Source organism: Pteropus alecto, unplaced genomic scaffold, assembly GCF_000325575.1.
Source record: "Pteropus alecto unplaced genomic scaffold, ASM32557v1 scaffold78, whole genome shotgun sequence".
In the NCBI taxonomy this organism is placed as follows: Eukaryota; Metazoa; Chordata; class Mammalia; order Chiroptera; family Pteropodidae; genus Pteropus; species Pteropus alecto.
Window position 1 is genome coordinate 17589448 of NW_006443124.1, and position 21588 is coordinate 17611035.

At 51.8% G+C, this 21588-nt stretch overlaps 1 protein-coding gene across 1 annotated transcript in view; it reads left to right on the forward strand.

Moving 5' to 3' along the window:
- OBSCN (obscurin, cytoskeletal calmodulin and titin-interacting RhoGEF) overlaps positions 1–21588 on the forward strand; it is a 145428-nt gene that overhangs the window by 101693 nt on the left and 22147 nt on the right. The window contains 22 exon segments of the mRNA XM_006923370.1: positions 6666–6744; positions 7094–7218; positions 7383–7580; positions 7820–7852; positions 8041–8139; positions 8285–8500; positions 8942–9014; positions 9331–9398; positions 10478–10597; positions 10749–10888; positions 11254–11454; positions 11578–11660; positions 11829–12002; positions 12602–12758; positions 13028–13144; positions 13220–13384; positions 13468–13626; positions 13748–13925; positions 14433–14546; positions 19682–19849; positions 20189–20291; positions 20618–20747. Coding sequence (XP_006923432.1) covers positions 6666–6744; positions 7094–7218; positions 7383–7580; positions 7820–7852; positions 8041–8139; positions 8285–8500; positions 8942–9014; positions 9331–9398; positions 10478–10597; positions 10749–10888; positions 11254–11454; positions 11578–11660; positions 11829–12002; positions 12602–12758; positions 13028–13144; positions 13220–13384; positions 13468–13626; positions 13748–13925; positions 14433–14546; positions 19682–19849; positions 20189–20291; positions 20618–20747 — 2900 coding nt within the window.

Here is a 21588-nt window from a genome sequence, read left to right on the forward strand (position 1 = left end):
GTATCTGGTCTCATCCCTGGTTCCTGGGTCACAGCTTTGAAATCCCTCAAAATTCTTAAGTGACAAGGATGTAGCAGCACCTTTGTTCTAACACAGTGACTCCTGGGGGGGCCCCTCAGTAGCTTCAGGATGGAGGATGGTTACAGCAAAGAGGACACCATGATCCCTGCAAATACACTGAACTGATTTTTGACAGAAGTGCAAAAGCCTTTGAGGGGAGGAAGAATAGAATTTTGACAGAGTAATTTGGACATTTATATGCAAAACAACAACAACAAAAACCCTTTGACCTTATATGAAAATTAACTCAAAATAAATTACATACTTAAGTGTAAAATATAAACCTATAAAACTTTGGGAAAACGATAAGAGGAAGTCTTCAGGACCTAGAGTTAGGCAAGGCCCTCTTACACTTGACTTGTAGCAAAACAAACAAACAAATAAAAAAAAAAACATAAAATGGACTTCATCAGAGTTAAGAACTTTTTCTCCGAAAAAGACCTGGTATGGAGGATGAAATGCTACAGGCTGGGAGAAAATTTCTGCAGACCATATATCTTATCAAGGATTTTATCTAAAATATAAAAACTGCTCAACATTAAACAGTGTTTAAAAATTTAATGTTGAACAGGAGCATCTCTAGATATTTCATGGGAAAGAACATACGGATAGCAAATAAGTATGCAAAAGATGTTGTACATATTTGTCAACGGGGAAATGCAAATTAAAACCCAAGGAGACATCGCTCCCTGTACATTATCAGATAGCTAACATCAAAAACGGTGATGACACCACATTTGGGTGAGGGTGCAGAGAAATGGGACCCCCATGCACTGCTGGTGTGACTGTAAAATGGTGCAGCTGCTCTGGAATGTGGTGTGGCAGTTTTTATAAAACTAATTAGGTACTTAACATGTAACCCGGCAATTGTTTTGTTGGACATTTATCCAAGAATTGAAAGCTCAAATTATAACAAGATACTCATAGTAGTTTTATTCCTAATAGGCCAACACTGGTATTGACCCACCTGTACTTCGGGGTGAGTGGTTAACCCATGTTCTGTGGGATGCTACTCAGCAAGGAAAAGGAACACGTTGTTGACACATGCAACAGTGTGACCAAATTACATTTTATTGCATGAACACAGATACACTCAATGGAGTTCATGTGAAATTTGTGAAATCTGAACAAGGTCGACAGGCTGATCAATATCACCTTTTATAGTTGAGAGAAAAGTTATTATTGCCAGAATCTGGGTGAAGGGTATATGAGAGCTCTATATTATTTCTTAGAATGGTATGTGAATTTACACTTCTCTCAAAATAAAAAGGAAAAAAATACTAAAACACAATAATACATCAATTATCTTAAATAAGAGAAGATCTTACTATTTCCCCATGCGCCTCTATTTCCTTGCTGTTCATTCTGTTGCATGAGTCTAGATTTCCATCTGGTGTCACTTTATTTCTGCCTAAAGGACATTTTTTTAAAAACATTTTTTGTAGTCTGGGTATCCTGGAATTCTTTCAGGTTGTGTATGTCTGTAAAAAGTCTTTATTTTGGTTTTGAAAGATATTTTTGTTAGGACAGCTTTTTCTTTCCATACTTTAAAGATTAAGCTCCATCTACTAACTTGCATTGTTTCCAATGAGAAATATGCGTCATTCTTGTCTTTGTTTCTCTGTACATAATTTATCTTTTCTATTGGGATTTTAATATTTTTAGATATTTTCACACCACAATATTCATCATTTAAAAGCATGCAATTTAGTGATTTAGTATGTCCACAAGGTTGTGCAAACATCACTACCATTTAATCCCAGAACATTTTTATTATCCCAGAAAAAAACAGCATACCTATTAGCCATCACTTTCCATCCCCCTTCCCCAGCCACTGGAAACTACTATCTACTTTCTGTCTGTGGATTTGCCTAGTCTGAGCATTTCATATAAATGGAATCACATAATATGTGGCCTTTTGTGTCTGGCTTCTGTCACTGACCATGTTTCCAAAGTCCATCCATGTGGTAACATATATTATTACTTCATTCCTTTTTATGGATGAAAAATATTCCATTGTATATGGATTTCTTATCCATTCATTAGATGATATTTATGCATTGTTGTTCTGGTTATTATGACTAATGCTGCTATGAACAGTAGTGCACAAATTTTTGTGTAGACATATGTTTTCAGTTTTCTTGGGTATAGATTCATGAGTGGAATTACTGGGTAGTATGGTAATTCGTTAACTTTTAGAGGTACCTCAAAACTGTTTTCCATAGCAGCTGCACCATTTTACATTCCCACCAGCAATGTGTGAGGGTTCCAGTTTCCCCACATCCTTGCTGGCACTTGTTAATTTTCTTAATAACAGCCATTCTAATGAGTATGAGGTTTTGATTGCATTTTCTTAGTGATAATGACTCTGGGTAGCTTTTCATGTGCTTGTTGGTCACGTGCATGTCCTTTTTGGAGAAATACCTATTCAAATCCTTTGTTTATTTTTATTTGATTTTACCTATTTATTTATTTATTTATTTAGCTAATTTTTAAATTGGGTTGTCTTTTGAGTTGTAAGAATTCTTTTTATATTTTTGGTACTAGACCCTTATCAGATATATGATTTTTGAATATTTTCTCCTGTTTTACAGGTGATTGTTTCACTTTCTTGATGGTGTCCTATGATGTGCAAGTGTTTTTAATTTTGATGAAATCCAATTTATTTTTCTTTTGGTTGCTTGTGCTTTGGTGGTCACATCTAAAAACCTGTTACCTAATTCAAGTTTGTAAAGATTTGCGCCTGTGCTTTCTTCTAGAAGTTTTAGCTTATATTTAGGTCTTTGGTCCATTTGGAGTTCATTATTTTCATGTAGACATCCAGTTGTTCCAGCACCATGTTGAAAAGACTTTTCCCCATACATTGTCTTGGAACTCTCATCCAAAACTATTTTCCATTAAGTATATGGGTTTATTTCTGACTCTCAATTTTATTCCATTAATTTAAATGTCTGTCACAACATTACTACACTCCCTTGATTACTGTAGCTTTATATTAAGTTTTGAAATCCAAAAGTGTTAGTTTTCCAACTCTATTCTTTTTCAAAATTATTTTGGACATTCTGGGTCTTTTGCATTTTCTTAGGAATTTTAGGATCATCTTGTCAATTTCTGCAAAAATGGTCTGGATAATTTTTAAGATATTTTTATCACTGGTTTTGAGCAATTTGGTTATATTATTTGGTGCTCTTTTCTTTATGTTCCCTTGTGCTTGCAGTTAATCGAGCTTCTTGGAATTTTGGGTTTATAATTTTCAAAAAGATTGGAAATTTTTTTGCCATTATCTCTTCAAATATTTTTTCTTTCCCCTCTATTTGGGGACTTCAGTTACATGTATATGAAGCCACTTGAAGCCATAATACAGGTCACTTTTAAGTTTTTAAAACCTTTTTCTCCGTGCATTTCATTTTGGATTTTTTTATTGCTATACCTTTATATTCACTGTTTTTCTTAATGTCTAATCTGCTATTAGTCTTGTCCACTGTATTTTTTTTAATCTCTAGAACTTCTACTAGAGCCTTCTTTATATGTCCGATGTCTCTACTTAACTTTTAGAACACATGGAATACAGCTCTGATACCTGCATTAATGTCCTTCTCTGCCAGTTCTAACGTATTGGTTCTGATTGCTTATTCTCCACATTATGGGTCCTGTTTTCCCGCCTCCTCACATATCTGGAGATCTTTGACTGGGTGCCTGACATTGAATCTTGCCCTTCTGGGAGCTGGATGTTGTGTATCCTGCAGGTCTTCTTGAGCTATGTTTTAGAAACAGTGAGTTTCTTGGAAGTACTTCAGTCCCTTGGAATCTGGTGTGCGTGATTTGTTGGGGGAGGCCAAGACAGCATTCACTCGGGGCTGATCCTCTCCCTCTACTAGGGTGAGAGCGTTCCTGAGCACTCTGCCTGACCTTGTTTCCAGCCTACCTGTGGAAACAGGTGGTGCCCCAGCTCTTAGGCTCCTCTGATACTGTTTCCTCTAGTCCTCTCAGGTGGTTCATTTCCTTTCATGCCCACGCTAAGTGACTCTGCAGGTTTGTGGACTCCAGCTGCTGTGACTCCCATGGCAACTAAGGATCTACCTGGATCTACCTCAGTTTCCCCTTCTGGGTCTGGAAGCTGAAGGCAAGAAGCTGAGGCAATCATAGGGTTCATTTTTGTTTCCTCTCTGTAAGGAGCCACTGTCCTTGCTTGTGTCAACCAGTGGTCATTGGTGGCAATTCAACACCAATGGAAATCCCCAATTTGGAGTGCAATGAAAAAGGAAACTTTAGTACAAAGAGCTTAATACGGTTTTAGCTCATTTATGAAGCAACACAGCTATAGGGCAGCCCTGGGGTGAGGCCTCTTTCCACTTAACTTTGTTCTGCTCTGCATCCTCTTCTGTACTCTGGTTCAGCAAGTCATCTTTGGTGCTTCAGCTCTGGCCTGGGAAACACACCTTTAGCAGGAAAGGGAACCTTTTAAGCCTGAGAGGGAGCTGACTTATATAGACAGAAGTCTCTGCCCCTGGTCCCTGATTGGTCTGTCCCCATGCAAATGAGGACTCCAAATCCTTGCAGTTTGATTGGTCCAAAAAGCACTGTCTTGATTGGTCAGAATGGAGCTGCCCTGATTGGTCTGTGAACATGATGATGGGGGGCGCTATAGCTCCGCAGCTCTGATTGGGCAGGGAAAGCCTCAGTTTTATTGGTTAAAATACTATTCCAGGAACTCCTTTACAAGGGCTTGCTCAGATGGCAGGAAAACAGTGATCCCTCTGTAAGGCATCAGTGTCCTTACTCGTTTCAATTGATGGTGGTTGCTGTCAATTCAATACCAACAGGAATCCCCAATTTGCGGTGTGGTTAAGAAGGAAACTTGATCAGTGCAAACAAGCTGTGGTCAGTTCAGTGCAGGCTTCTCCCCAAAGTACAGTCTGCATGAGAGGCTCTCTTTTTAAATTTGAGCCTGGTTAGCCACCAGGAGCCATTCTTGATAGGTATCTTATTTCTCAGGGTCCACACTTGCTTAATACTTAGTGACCTGAAATCATTCTGATGGTTCTGTAACCAATTTTAATGTGTGTGGGTTTTCCCCATAACAGGCAATTCTCCCAACACCAGCTGGTTGTCCTATAGTTTAACTAGGTTCTGATATTACTTACCTGGAGATAGCATCAGACCTTACAGGTTAAGGGCTCTGTCCCACAAGGCTGTTGCTACTTCAGATGCCAGTGGCAAGTCCAGGTGTCAGTAGGGCTTCTGACTGACTGACTCTAAATCAGAGGTTCCCACAGTCCCTCCTAGGGTTTCATCAATTTGCTAGAGCAGCTCTCAGACTCAGGAAACCAGTTTTCTTACCAGATCCCCAGCTTATTATAAAGGGAATAACTCAAGAACAGCCAGATGGAAGAGACACACGGGGCAAGGTATGTGGGAAAGGGCAAGGGGCAAGGGGCTTCTATGCCCTCTCTAAGCCCACAATTCCCTGCATCTCCCCGTGTTCAATCAGAAGCTTTGTAAACCCTGTCTTTTTGGATGTTTATAGCAGCTTCATTACACAGGCATGACTAATTAAATCATTGGCTGTTGGAGACTGATTCAACCTCCAGCTCCTCTCCCTTCCCAGGAGGGACTGAAATTTCCAACCTTTCCCCTAGCAACCAGCCTCCATCCTAGGGACTTTCTAAAATCACCTCCTTCACATAAACTCGGGGGTGGTTGACAGGAGTTTATGTTTTGAATGTCAAGATATCTTTATCGTTTTCATCACAGGAAATTCCAAGGTTTTTAGGAGCTCAGTGCCAAGAACAGTGGAAGACCAAATATATATTTCTTACTATAAATAACAACATCACAACTGCCGTTTCATGTATTTTGTTTGTTTTGGTGGTTTCAGGTGGGAGGGTGTCCTAGTTCAGGCTATTGTAACAAAGTACCACAGACTGGGTTGCTTGTGGACAACAAGAATGTATTTCTTAGTTCTGGAGGCTAGAAGTTTGAGATCAGGGTGCCAAGACGGTTGGGTCTTTCCAAGTTGCAGATGGCCCCCTTTTCATTGTGTCCTCACACAGTAAAAGGAGCTCTGTGGGGTCCCTTTCATAAGGGCACTAACCCCATTCACGAGGGCCCTATCTTTATGAACTAGTCATCTCCAAATATTATCACTTTGGAGGTTAGGTTTCAACATAGAAATTTGAGAGGCACTGAAATTTCCAGTTCATAGCAGAGAACAAATCCAGTCCCTGTTACTCTATTGTGGCTACAAGGGGAAGCCCCCAGCTGCTGGTTTTGAGGCCCTAAATACATCATCCCTTGTTCTCTAGTGGGATGGAACTGGAAAGGGCTGCTTCTGTCCCTGCCTGCCATTTATGAAGCCCAGAGTCACCTCTGTTTATAATTTGTTTGGTCTTATAGTTAGTTATAGTCCTGAAACTTGGGCTGCTAACAGCCTGGGGTTGGCAGGGTATGGGCACAGGGTAGCTGTGTCCCCATGACTTTTGACTTAAGAGAATAAGTGGCTCCCAGGGACAGCTGTGCAGTGAGAACCAGATGGCCTCAGGAGCAGGGCTGTGCCCAGGAAGAGGGGGCTCAGGCCTGGCTCCATCTGCACCCTTCATCCCCAGTGACCAGCACCGACTACGACACTGCCGCAGATGCCACGGAGTCCTCGTCTTACTTCAGCGCTCAAGGCTACTTGTCCAGGTGGGGGCTGTGCAAGAGCAGGCAGTGCCCAACAGGCTGGTGGTCCTGGGCCCTGGATTGGGGGTAACCATGCCAGCTTGGACTGATAGAATGCCTGTCCTGGAGGCTTCACCGAGGCCACAGTTTTTGTTCAGCATGTTAACAAGAGACTTCAGAAGCTCCCAGCCTGATCCCACCCTTCCTGGACCTCTTGCCCTCTCTAAGCCCACAATTCCCTGCATCTCCCCGTGTTCAATCAGAAGCTTTGTAAACCCTGTCTTTTTGGATGTTGGTCCCCACCTCTTGCTCATCACATCACACTGCCCCTTGCTCATCACATCACACTGCCCCTCTCTCTGTTCTCTGTCAGCCGTGAGCAGGAGGGTGCAGAGTCCACATCAGAGGAGGGGCAGCTGCCCCAGGTGGTAGAGGAGCTGAAAGACCTCCAGGTGGCCCCTGGCACACGCTTGGCCAAGTTCCAGCTCAAGGTGAAAGGTGAGGAGGAGAGGGATGGAGGGTCAGGCAATGCTTCCCACCAATAGAAGTCAGATGGTCATGGCAGCCCGGGGAGTCTCCAGGGATCCCCTCACTGGGCCACATGAAGGGCATAGCTCCCCTGGGCGGTGACCCTAAGTTGACCACTCCTCTTGCGGCTCCAGGCTACCCGGCGCCCCGCCTGTACTGGTTCAAAGATGGGCAGCCTCTGGCTGCTTCTGCTCACATCCGCATGGTGGACAAGAAGACGCTGCACACCCTGGAAGTCCTATCAGTCACCAGCGAGGATGCTGGTCAATACTCGGCCTATGTTAGCAATGCCATGGGCGCTGCCTACTCGTCTGCCTGGCTGCTGGTCCGAGGTGGGTGCCGGGAGCGGACGTCAGGCTACACACTGCCCATGGCAGGCTTGGGCTGGGCCCGTGGTCATCACTCCGTTTACAGAAGTGTAGTGGGTGGGCAGATGCCTGTCTGGGTTGTGGTAGGTGCTGGGTGTAGGAGTGGCAGGCTGCCATCGGGAACCCCTACCCCAAGAGTAGGCCCCCGGGCCCAGGTGGGAGGCACCTTCTTCCCGCAGGTCTTATTTCCCTGCCTCTTTCAGGTCCTAATGACCCAGAAGAGAAGCCGGCAGCAGGTGAGCTGAGTCCAGATGGGCTGACGGAGGGCGGGAGGCCTAGCAAGGGTGGTATGGGACTGGACACAGGCTTCGGGGAGGCCACCCAGCTAGGTAGGGGCTGGGACCTGGGAGGGTGGACAGAGCCCACCCATCACACAGGGCTGTGGTTCTCCACTTGTCGCCATTGGCCACCTGTGTCTCCCCAGATGTACAGCAGCAGCTGGTGCCACCCCGATTCTTGGAGAAGTTCACCTCCAAGAAGGTGAAGAAGGGCTCCAGTATCACTTTCTCTGTGAAGGTTGAAGGTAGGGTGTCTTACTCCCTGATTCAGGATCCCTAGGGAGGCTCAGAGCAGCCCCTCCCCTACTCAGGATCCCCAGAGAGGATCAGAGGAACTGCCCTCCTGGGGCCTCTTTCTCAGTGGGGACCAACTGTCCACTCCTGCCCCAGGTCTCCCAGCCCCAGCTGTGCACTGGTTGCGGGAAGAAGCAGAGAGGGTGTTGTGGATCTTCCAGGACACACCAGGCTACACGGTGGCCAGCTCAGCTCAGCAGCACAGCCTGGTCCTGCTGGACGTGGGCCAACAGCACCAGGGCACCTATACCTGCATTGCTTCTAATGCTGCTGGCCAGGCCCTCTGCTCTGCCAGCCTGCATGTCTCTGGCAGTGAGTGGGCATGGGTGCCCAGTGGGGATGGGAGAGGACCGGACCTCCTGGGCACATGCTCCCCCTTCCTGGGACCCTACCCAGTCCTCTGTCCCATCTACCCACCCTGGGTACAGTACCCTGGGGCCAGCTCCCACCCCTGCCCTGTGGGCTCCACTCAGCAGGCCGAGACCCTCTAGCAGCCCTCATCACCCTGAACGGTCTGTTCCTGGGCTCAGTCCCTTTGTGGGCTGGTGCGTCAAGTGCAGACTTGTTCCTGTCCCCACCACTGGTGGGTTGGCTATGGGCTGGGTTGGAACATTGGACATCACCCTTTCTCAGGGCTCTGGACGGATAGGCCAAGGCTTCCGATAGAGGTGGCCCAGATGTACTAGGCGAGGTTCTGACCAGAATCAGTTCGGCAGGCTGAGTGTCATCTGGTGGTCACCATTCTCTTGACAGTGCCCAAGGAGGTGGGAACAGCAGGGATGCAGGCCGGGATAAAGGAGTCCCTCATCTCCACCTTCCTGCAGGGGTAAGTGAGGGCCTGCACCAAAGTTGGTGGGGGCATGGCATGGGGAGCCTGGCTTTGGGGGGAGAACAGTGCTACTGCTGGGGAGAGAACCCTATCCTGGACCTCATTCCGATTCTGCCCCTCACAGGCCATGTGGCTTGAGTCACCCCCATTGCTCTGTGTCTCTGTTTCCCCATCATAAAAGCTAGGGCTCCCTAGGGCCCAACTGTGGCACCCGGCCCACTGCTCCTAGACTCTCTTTCTGTCGGAAGCTCCTGCCCAAGGGTGCAGGTGGTGGGTCTACCCCAGGCCCTCAGGACACCTCTGCCCCCTTCAGGACCCAAGCCATCTCTGCACAGATATCAGAACCTGTGGGTTTCGCTGAACTTGCCGGGCAGAAGAAAGGTATGGGCTGGGTAGATACATGTCTGCCCCAGGTGGGATGGCCGAGCCCTGATGCGGTGTGGGTGTGAAGGAGGCTGCCTGTGCCCAGGTGGCCCAGAATGCCCCTTTGTCATGCTGTGGACCAGGGTTCCCCAGGCCACCCACTGTGGGCCTGATTCTGAGCCCCAGTTGGTCTCGGGCTGCCCAGCCTTTGGCTCAGTACTCACATCCAGCAGGCTGTGTGGATGCCCAGGCTATGGAGCAGGCAGCTGCTGAGTCATGGCTTGGGTGAGGGACCCCACATGTCCCACCTCTTCCAGGCCACCTGCACAGATGTCCTGACACCTTGGCATATTTTTAACTATTTTTATGGAAAATATTAAGTGTGCACAGAAGTAGATAGAAGAGAGCATGCATCTCATGTGCCTGTTGCCCGCCTTCGAGTCACTTTTCGGCTGACCTGCACCAACTCTTGTTCTTGGCACCCCCCTCTCCCCCTAGTCAGCCCCCATTCACCCTTAACCGTAGCTGCTGGGCTCAGTCCCTCACTCTCAGGCCAGAGACTGGGGTCTAGCCACCCCCCCTTCAGTATCCAGATCCTGCCCTCATCTCTCACTGCCCAGCTAAGCCCCCTGCATAGCTGAGCCCTCTGTTTCTTTCCTCCCCAAGCCCCTTCCCAGACCATCCACCAAATGGCCAGTATGAATGGCAGAGGCACAAACTCTGTTGGGGACCCCAATGGCCGCAAGCTCCCCACCCTTGGCCTCTATGCAGCTCAGCCTTCAGCTGCCCTAGCCCAGTGTCCTGCAGCCAAGCTGGCTACCAACTGGCTCCAGACTTCCTATTTGTCCCCTGACCAACCACTGCTCCTCTGCCCTGGCCCTGCTTCCTTGCATTTGTGGTCCCTCGATCACACCTTGACTCAAACACCCATGAGCCATTAAGGCTCCTTGTCCTGGTCACAGCCCTCTGCTTCCAGCAGTATAGCCTTGAGCCTGTGTCCCCCCATCTCCCCTGAACCCTGAGCTCAAGATGGGCTTGGAGGGGATGCTTGGGCTCATCTGGAGTACACACTGGCTGAGTGAGGGTCTGGCCCCCAGAAGATCCCCTGGCATCTGAGGCCCGTGGCCACCTGTCCCTGGCTGAGGTGGGCACAGAGGAGTTCCTGCAGAAGCTGACCTCGCAGATCACAGAGATGGTGTCGGCCAAGATCACACAGGGTGAGAGGCTGGCTTGCAGCAAGGTCCTGGGTGGGGTTTGGGGGATGGTGACCAAGGGCCAGGCCCCTCCCTGCCTGCATCATGAAGACCCAAGGAGAGGTGTGCAGGAGGGGAGCTGGCCTTCCTCGGTGTCACAATCTCTGTGCCCCAGCCAAGCTGCAGGTGCCCGGAGGTGACAGTGACGAGGAGTCTAAGACCCCATCTGCATCCCCCCGGCACGGCCGCTCACGCCCCTCCTCCAGCGTCCAGGAGTCATCCTCAGAGTCGGAGGACGGGGACTCCCGGGGAGAGGTATGTGTGGGAGTACAGGGCCTGGGGCTTGCAGGGGGTAATGGGAGTTGGTGGATGGGGTGGGAAATGGAGGGCCTTGGGTGGCAGGGTGTAGGAGGATGAGGGTACACACTTGAGTGGCCAACATCATCACCATGATCCTAAGACACTGCAGCACCCCTAAGGCTCCCCCTTGCCCTCTGGGTTGGCCCCACCTAGCACTCCTTATAGTTTCCAGCAGCAGAGATTAGTTGGTCCTGTTCTAGAAATTCACAGAATGTCAGGATGGTTTCTTCCTCCTCATGTAATTCCAGGGCCCCGTGGCTTGGGGCCATAGTAGGCCCTGCTGGCTTCTCTCTGGGTCTGACTCAGTGCCTTACCCTCAGATCTTTGACATCTACGTGGTCACAGCTGACTATCTTCCTCTGGGGGCTGAGCAAGATGCCATCTCACTGCGGGAGGGCCAGTACGTGGAAGTACTGGACTCGGCCCACCCACTTCGCTGGCTTGTGCGCACTAAGCCCACCAAGTCCAGCCCCTCACGGCAGGGCTGGGTGTCCCCTGCCTACCTGGATAGGCGGCTCAAGGTACCTGGATGACTGGGGGGTGGCATCCTGGGATTGTCGCCCCCACTGTGAAGATGGGAGCCTGACCCCTGAAGGGCCAGGCCAGCACCCAGGCCACCTATGAGCCTCTCTGTTCCTCACCAGCTATCGCCTGAGTGGGGTTCCACCGAGGCTCCTGAGTTCCCTGGGGAGGCTGTGTCTGAGGACGAGTATAAGGCGCGGCTGAGGTGAGAGGCCATTGGTAAGGGTTATGGGGGAGTTGGGGTTTTTACCTGGTGGCTTTGTGCAGTAGGGTGGCCTTTTGGGGTGCTCTCCTCTACCATCTCCCTGGCTCCATATGAGAGGAGGTACCCATTCAGCAGCTGACTCCTGGGCCCCTCATGTTCTGCCCCCAGCTCTGTCATCCAGGAGCTGCTGAGCTCTGAGCAGACCTTCGTGGACAACCTGCAGTTCCTGCAGAGCCACCACATGCAGCACCTAGACCGCTGCCCCTATGTGCCCACTGCTGTGGCCAGTCAGAAGGCCATCATCTTCCGCAACATACAGGATCTCAGCCACTTCCACAGCAGGTGGGTGGGCATGGCAGGCCTCAAGGATGCTCCCCAGATCTGTGTGTATGAGTACATACCACACACTAAACACATGCACTCAGACACATATGCATTTACCCACAAGGCTGGGCCTTGGGGGTAGGCAAGAGCAGAGGAGAGAAACTGTGCTGACTTGGTTTACCTGCTGGCACACACCTGCTTATCCACAAAAGTGCCTGCAGCACTCCTACTCACTGCAACCCATGTACATGGGCACACACACGTACATGTGCACGCCCTTACATGTGTGGGCACGTGGGTACATCGGCACATGTACATACTCATGTATTTGTGCGTACACACCTACATATGCAGGCCCAAATGTGCACATACTCCCTAGCCTGCCTGACCTATACATACATACATGCCTATGCTTCTTTGCAGATGTACACCCTTAAACACTGCACACGCGTGTCCGCACAGCCCAGCATGCTCACTTCAATCCCCAGGAGCCATCTGACCGAGCCCTGGCAGGAGCCTTGTTTCCCCCAAATCTGAGGATTGGGGTTGGGTTGTAGGTCACGGGCAGAGTCCTAATGCCCGCCAGCCCTCACCTGACTGCTGTCCCCTCCACACAGCTTTCTGCAGGAACTACAGAGCTGTGACACAGATGACGATGTGGCCATGTGCTTTATCAAGAACCAGGAGGCCTTTGAGAAGTATCTGGAGTTCCTGGTGGGCCGAGTGCAGGCTGAGTCAGTGGTGGTCAGCACAGCTGTGCAGGAGTTCTACAAGGTGCCCCTACCCCTAGCTGGTGTGGGTCCCTGTCTCCAAAATCATGTCCCCTGACTCACCTGCCCAGGCCTCAGGGCCCTGGCTTAGTGAGAAAAACAGGCAGAGCCCTCTGAAGCTCTACTCATCTGTTGGTGACCAGCCATCCCTGGGGTAGGGGTGAGGCTCACCTAAGGAGGAAGGGCTGTGTGTGTGCTCTCAGGCTCTGGATGACGTGGGCCATCCAAGGGCTTTGCTCTCCTGCCCTGAGACCCACCCTTCGGTACCCACAGAAATATGCAGAAGAGATACTGTCAGCCGCCAATCCCTCACAGCCACCCCCGCCGCCGCTGCAGCACTTCTTGGAGCAGCCAGTGCAGCGGGTCCAGCAGTATCAGGCCCTGCTCAAGGTACGCTGGCCACTCTTTGCCCCTTGCCCCTTGCCCATGACTGGTGGAGCACACCCTGACCTGCTGTCTTCCCAGGAGCTGATCCGCAACAAGGCACGGAACCAGCAGAACTGCGCGCTGCTGGAGCAGGCCTACGCGGTAGTGTCGGCCCTGCCGCAGCGCGCTGAGAACCAGCTGCATGTGTCGCTCATGGAGAACTACCCGGGCACCCTGGAGGCCCTGGGCGAGCCCATCCGCCAGGTCTGGGGCGGTGCCATGGGGGGTGGGCAGTGGGGTTGTGGGGGGCTGTGTTCAAGCTGACCATGGGCCAACTATGGTCCCAGGGTCACTTCATCGTCTGGGAGGGGGCACCAGGTGCGAGGATGCCCTGGAAGGGCCACCACCGCCACGTCTTCCTTTTCCGCCACCACCTGGTGGTCTGCAAGCCCAGGAGGGACTCGCGCACTGACACTTTCAGCTACGTGTTCCGGAACATGATGAAGGTGCGTGGGCATTGTGGCCTGGTGGGCTGGGGTCGGGGGCAGGCTGCAGGGCGGGCAGAGGAGGGCTGGGCTGATCCTCTGGCCATGTCCTGGGCAGTTAGGTCTCGTCTTCCCCTTACAGCTGAGCAGCATCGACCTGAACGAGCAGGTGGAGGGGGACGACCGCGCCTTTGAGGTGTGGCACGAGCGAGAGGACTCAGTGCGCAAGTACCTGCTGCAGGCGCGGACTGTCATCACCAAGAACGCCTGGGTGAAGGAGATCAGCAGCATCCAACAGCGCCTGGCCCTGACCGTCTGGCGTGAGTGCCTGGTCCTGGCAGCAGGGCTAGAAAGGGGAACTGAAACTTTCAGTTTGGCCATCTGGCTCTCAGGCACCCAGACCCCTGCCCCTGCCATGCAGCTACCTGGGAAGGGGATGCCTCCTGAGGAAGATGGCTCACTGTTCCCTTGGCCAATTCGGCCTCTCTGTTAGCTGAGCTGGGATGCTGTACTGGCCCTGACTCCTATGGTGGGGCCTCAGAGTTTACTCAGGGGCTCCCAACATAGGGAGGCACTAAGACTGGGTTAGGGTCTGCACCCTTGGGTGTGCTTCTCCACCTAGAATGGAAGTGAGGCTACCCTTTCAACATGCTTACTTTCTATACTCCCCACCACTCCCCAGAACACCCAGCCTGCTTCCGACCCTGATTCCTATTCAGGCCAGTGTGGGGTTGCAAGGGGTGGTGTCCATAGCAACCATGTCCTCAGCTGTGGGGCTTCTGGCCCTGCCACGAGTGTACTGAGGGCATGTGTGTGTGTATCCCCAGGAGCCCCAGATTTTGAGGAAGAACTGGCTGACTGCACAGCTGAGCTGGGTGAAACAGTCAAGCTGGCCTGCCGTGTGACAGGCACGCCGAAGCCCATTGTCAGCTGGTATAAAGGTATGACCCCAGGGCTCAGGGGTGCTGGCCCTGACACTGGAAAGAGCTACCTAGAAGGAATCAGGCTGGGTAGGGGCCAAGGACCCTGGGTGGGGCCTGGTCAAGGGCTGGGCATGAGGGACAGGCCTCCTGCCCCAGGTACCTGCTTTCACATCAAAGACGGCCTGGCCAGGGTGCATGAGGTGGGGCAGAGGGGAGAGTGTGCATCTACCCTGTCTGAGGGGCTGACTATCTAGGGGAGAGACAGGTGACAGCAGAGAGACAAATGAGTAGCATGAAGTTGGAAGCAACGTGGGCAGCCAGAGAAATAAAGCGTGGCCAGGCAGATGTGTTGGAAGGCTTCAGGGGGCGGCCAAGAGCCTGGGAAGAGGGGGTCGCCAAAACAGGCATAGTGGGCATGAGGGCTGCAGTGGGGTCTCCAATTTAATCTGAAAGTGATGGGAACTGCAGAACTCAGGGGTCCCGTGACCTCTTTTAGGTTTAGTGACTCACTGGAAGGACTCACAGAACTCAACAGAGCCATTCCACTCAGGTTCAAGTTTGTTGCAATGAAAGGAAAGAGGTGTGGTGGTCTGGGTCTAGGTGGGATGCAGGCATCCCTCCCACCCTGCAGGATTGTACAGATGGTGCCTGTTCTCCCAGCTTTGATGTGTGGCAGCACATGGAGAGTGGCCAACCAGGGATTCTCACCGAGCCTTGGTGTCCAGGATTTCTGTTGTGGGTTATTTTCATTGTCACAGCTGACCACGGCATGGCTGACCTCAGTCATGGCACCTCTAGAGGTCAAATTATGCTGTGTGGCCCAAAGCCCCCATGCTAAATTACAGTGTAGCATAGACTATTCAGCATGGTCTGAGGACCCTAGGTAGACTAGGGTACTCATCAGGGGTTACCTGGGCAGGTAGGCCTCTGAGTCCCAAATTCAGTGTGAATAACCGAGTCCAGTCCTGGTTTTGGAGGAGCCATCCCAGGGCCATCAGTCCTTCTGTCCTGCTTGTCCGCAGCCAGCCAGGGGCATTTGTCTGCCCATGAAGGGCTAAGGATGGGCCTAGAGAGGATACACAGGGGCATTTTACTGGGACATGTGGGAGGGCCCATAACTGCAGCTCATAGTTGGAGCTGCGTGACAGAGACGGTGGATGCAGCAGCTGGTTCCCAGTGATAGCTTGGGAGAGCTGCCCGGGATCTTCTGGAGGGAGGCCTGCTGGCCCACATTCTGAGGTCCCAGCCGCCCCACCTGCTCGATGGCTCTTCCTGCTGTTTCTCCTCACTGAGGCCTTTTGCCTGGAGGGTGCACTCAGAGGGAAATGTCATTCATAAAAGTCATCCAGAAGGGACTCTGCACTCTCCAGGCCCTCCCTGTCAGCCAGGCTGCCCTTAGGAGCATGTGCCAGCTGGCCGATTCTGAGGGGAAAAGACACACCTTGCCCAAGCAGTCAGGGCAAGATCCTGGGGTTCCAGCAGCTCTGGTCAGACCTTGGTCGTCTTCACCCTGACCATTACCCAGTGAGATTTGGAGGGGATGACCACTCTGGGGACAGCTGTGTCCAGTGAGTGGAGGAGATGAGTGGCAGCTGGACGGTCAGCTCATGTTGGCACAGTGGTCAAAGTATAGGTGGTCCAAGTGGCACACATGGCCATGGGGTGTGGCCAGAGCTGATCACTGGCTGACCCAAAGCAGCATCATGATGGGAAACACTGGGATAGCTCCAGGAGGCACTAACCCACCCAGATGGGGTTCACCCCATGCGATGTGCCCCCTACCCTGACTCCAGCATCTCTCGGCAGTTCCCTGTGTGGCATGCAGTGGGGGGTCAGCACCATGTGGCCCTTGTGGCTCCACATGGAACCCTGGTGGTCTGGATGGGAGACCCTTCAAAGGCCTCTCTTCACCTCCATGGCTCATAGCCCCAAGGGGGCTGTCTTCCACCAGCCCATCTATAGTTTGTCAAGTGGCAAACCAAATAGCCAGGACATTCACAACTGCTCAAGGTCATTGAGCATGTAACGACCTTGGCCAGGAAGAGCAGCATTGGGCAGAAGTCAGACTTGCCAGCCTGCAAAATGTCATCATATAATGGGACTGAGTGTTGGGGGCAGAGGGCCAAGTCCTGACTTACCCCTGGGGCAGCTGGCAGGGAGCAGAGAGCACTGGAAACATGTATTAGAGACCTTGGTGCGTGAGTGCACAGCAGACCCATGACAGCCACCCTGTCTATATTAGCTGGAGCCACAGGAGCAAACAGATTGGGCTAGTGACAATCCACTCCCTCTGACCGCTCAAGGCTATTGAGTTGGGATGCGACCTCTCCTGTTACCCCAGATACTTTCAAGTCACCTAAGAATCCCAGAACCTCCTTTCTCCTGGGGTTCTGAGCACCAACACGGGAAGGGACAGATTGCCAGGCTGGTTTACACACTCCAGGGCCCCCTTTCCACGCATAAGGCAGCCACTGGGAGTACCCCCTGCCCACATTTGGGGGCAAGGAATTCCAAACACAGCAAGTATCAGGGTCCAGAGGAAGAGGCCACAGCCATGGTCTCCTGACTTGGCCCAAGGTGACATTACCTTCCCTGATCAGTGAGAACTCTGTGAAGATTCTATTGTTGTAATCCAGTGCTTATACCTGGCAGAGCCATGAAAGTCTGAATTCTCCTGCCTATGGTCCCCTGTGTGTTGGACAGGCACGCAGGACCTTCAGTCCCTTTGACACAAGGAGATGGATGCCCACTTCTGGTCTGGTCATTTTTCTTTTAAAGCAGCAGAGGCCGGGTGGAGGAAGAGGAATGGACTAAGGGTTAGGGATGTAACAAAACACAGTTCCACGGCTAGTGACATCCATTGTTGGGACTTGCCCAAACCCTAAGCCAGGTAGCATGACTCTTGCTGCTGACACATTTATTTCATCTCTAGGACCCTCGACTTAACAGCTACTTCACAGTGCTCTCCAGGGCTCTGCCCCTTCTTGGCCAGCTGGAGTTTAACTTGCATGGTGGTAAACTTTTGGTGGGGGTGTCCACTTAACAGGGCGTCTGGTGGCCCAGGCAGTGGTAACATCCCCAGCCTCTCTCCATGAGGGCTGAGCGAGGTTTCCAAGGAGGCAGGGCCACCTGTCAGAACACGCCCTGCAGACTGCTGCTTCCTCCAGCTGTAACTATTCCAGGTGCCACCCAGGTGCCACAAGCCATTGATAGCTCTCCGTGGGGCTTTTTATGTACCTGGAGGAGCCCTGTTCCAGGGCCTACTGCACACACCTGGCACCTTTACTGTCATCTCTGAAAGAATCCCCGCCATGTGCGTGCTGGGTGCCTGTCCTCATGCCACTCTCTCCTGCCTCCTGCCCATCTGGGTTGACAATGGCCCAACATGGGTTGAAGCATTTGTTGGTGTTTCAGAAGAGGGCCACATGTCCAGGCTGGCCCTCCAAATGCTGAAGGAGACTAGAGACCAAAGAACAAGGCAGACAAATCCAACTGGTCAGTTAATGAGCTTAACAGGAGATTTACGTACAGAAATGCAAGGTAGTCAGATCTCCACTCGCCACCCCCCAGGCTGTTGTATAAAAGCAGTGTGTCTACATGCTGGAGTAGAGTAGGTGTTTAAGGGGTGGGGGGCCACCAGATGCCAAGAGGCTCTGGCACCAGAGATGGTTACAAGACAGACAAGTCAAGGGCAAATCTCTCTGGAGGTAGAGCATGGAGTTCTCAGGGGCCAGGGGCCATGGCCCAGGAGTCAAGATAGTGGACTTATGTTCAGATGAGCCAGCTGTGTCCGCACAGTTGGGAAGCAGGCACCTAGGCTGAACCAACAGCATCCCAGCTCCAAGGAGAACATGAGACAATCAAGGCACCAACCAGGAATCTGTCTCTGAATGCCCTTCACAGTGCACACAGGCTGCAGCCACCTCTCTGTTTCTCTCCATTCACAAACAACAAGCAGGGCGGGCTGTTACTGCCCAGCTGAGCACACAGTTTGGTCAGCGCGTCCACCACTTATTCCCATGGACCTCCCTCTGGTCCTGTTAACTGGCTACCTTCTTTCTCTTTTGGAATACCATGTCTCTGACAGTGCCCTTTTCTTATCACCAAACTGCAAATCAGAAGCTGTACAAGGTCTGAGATGATTCCCTGGCAGCCAGGCACAGACAGACATAAGACCTTGGTCAGCGACAAAGATTGCTGGTCACAGAAAAGCACAGCGTCTTGCCTCAGGGGCCACCATTGCCTTGTCTAGGGCCAGACATTAGCTGCATGCAGTGAGTTCACCACAAGAGAGAAACACCAAGTTTTAGAAGGTGCTGAGCTGTTATGGGGCTGCTGGTACATCTGCCCATCCGTTCCCCAGAGAGAGAAGTGCCTTATGGGCTGGAAGGAAGGACAGGGCTTTGTCTCCACTGCCCTGACACATCGGGCATCTCCTTATACAGGCACCCAGAACAGCTGTGCCTTTGCCCAGCGGTTGGCCCAGGGAATGCAGGAGGGCACAGAGAGCTATTTTCTGACAGTAGGACAGGGATTGAAAACTGACTGCATTGATTGTCACCAGCAGCCTTGCCGAGAGCTGTTTCATGGGAAGTGAACCCTGAGAGAAGGGTGTTTGGGGGCCACTGAGAAGGAAGCACTGGAGTCTGAGAGGGAATGAGGACAACTCTTGGGACACGAGGGGTGCAGAGAAATGGGGTAGTGGCTGGAGGCTTTTTCTTTTTCGTATATTTTAAAGTAATTTCTTGAGGTTCCCTGTGAATAAAAAATCAAGATGTTGGTCATGAACCGTTGTAATTTAAACCACCTTGTTCAGCACGTGCAGAGTTGTTGGAAATTCTATGAAATTTTACATGTTTATGGAGGAAAGACTTTTTATCAGAATGAGACATCTTTTGTGGGGTTTGAGCCCCAGCCTGGACTTTGCCTCCAGGTCAGAACACGCTTTCCAGAAGCTGCACTGCACATGGAAGTCTAGGCGAGTGTCCAGGGCTCCAGGTCAGCTTGGCCAGCTGGACTCCCAGCGGGGAGCTTCTCCTGGCCCTTGGGCTTCGGCCTCCACCCCTCCATCACTACCTGTAACTGTGACCTCCAGCCAGGCCCCGCCTCCTGTCCCTATGGGCTCCTCCGTGACAGTCCTCCCTCCTTTCCAGATGGGAAGCCAGTAGAGGTGGACCCTCACCACATCCTCATAGAAGATCCTGATGGCTCGTGCACCCTTATCCTGGACAACCTGACGGGTGTTGACTCCGGCCAGTACATGTGCTTTGCAGCCAGTGCTGCAGGCAATGCCAGCACCCTGGGCAAAATCCTGGTGCAGGGTGAGCCTGGGAGGGGGGCTGGTGTGGGGAACCCAGACGCCACCCACCACAGCAGCCCCCATGGGGCTGGCAGGTGGTGTGGACGTCTGACCCAGGTCTGGAGGCTCATTGGCGGGGACGGGGTCCTGCTACATCATGTTGTTTCTTTCTCTCTCTTTCTCTGTGTCCTTCTCTGTGTCCTTCCTTGTGTGTCTTTGTCTCTATCTTTCTCTGTCTTTGTCTCTGTCTCTCTATGTTTACATCTATCTCCTCTTCCCTCCCTTTGTTTTTGTCTGTCTTTCGTTCTCTTTATCTCTCCCTCTCTTTGTATCTCCCTCTCTCCTCCCATGGTCCCCTCAGTCCCACCACGGTTTGTGAACAAGGTCCGGGCAGTACCTTTTGTGGAGGGAGAGGATGCCCAGATCACCTGCACCATTGAAGGTGCCCCACACCCTCAGATCAGGTGGGCCTGGGTGATGAGGTGGGTGGGCCTGCCCCGGGTGGCCCCTTCGGCCTGTAAACCGAGGGTGGGCAGCATGTTCACTGTGTCAAGGTGGGCTGGACACAGAAGCTCAGCCTTTCTGATGAGAAGTGAGCGTCTCCAGGCCTGACACATTCCTACACAGCCCTACCTGCAGCAAGGAGGACATTGCCAGGCTGGATGTTGGGCTGGTGCTGTCCAAGAGGGTGGGCACTGTAAGGTCATCTGGATCTTTGGACCGGGCAAGGGAGGGTCCTGCGTACCAGGGATCTGGGGAGGTCCTGGTTGACCACCTGGGTTGGCTTCAGGTGGTACAAGGATGGGACCTTGCTGACTCCTGGTGGCAAGTACCGGACCCTGAGTGAGCCACGCAGTGGACTGCTGGTGCTGGAGATCCAGGCGGCCAGCAAGGAGGACTTGGGCCACTATGAATGCGAGGTGAGGTGGGAGGGTGCAGGGGAAGGTTGAGGAGGGGCTTGCCTGTAAAATCCAGTTTCTTTACCACCATACATAACCTATGATGAGAAGGAACACTAGGTTCAAACTACCCAGGGTTCATGATGGAACACCAGGCCCACTGTCACCCACCATCCATGACGAGAGAGGGGACACCAGGCCCACTGTCACCCACCATCCATGATGAGAGAGGGGACACCAGGCCCACTGTCACCCACCATCCATCATGAGAACAGAGACACCAAGCTCACTGTCACCCACTATCCATGATGAGAAAAGAGAAACTAGGCAACTATAACCCACCATCCATGATGAGGGAAGGGACACCAGGTTCACTGTCACTCACCGTTTATAGTGATAGAGGGGATACCAGGCCCACTGTCACTCTGTCCACGATGAGAGAAGACACCAGGCAACTGTTACCCACTGTCCTTGATGAGAGGGGCACCAGGCACCTGTCACCTACCATCTATGATGAGAAAACTGGACTTATAAGGGGACGCTGGGTGGAGTCTGCTTTGTCCTCCATGGTTTGCCAGGGCCCGTGGGGGCCTGGGGAAGGTATGTGCTGGCTGTGGCTCTGCCTGGTTGCCAGCCTCCTTCGTGATGCTGCTGCCTGGGGCAGGCTGGGAGGGGTCTGGCCTCTATGGCAAGTCCCAAGGAAGTAAATAGACCCAAATCATCTTGGACACAGTCTGTCCAATTCAGTCACTGTTGGCCACGTAGCAGTGGCAACTTAAATTTAAATCAGTTAAAGTTAACTCTAACAAAAGATTCTGTTCCATTCCAAGTGCTCAGGGCCCACAAAGCCACCACACAGGAC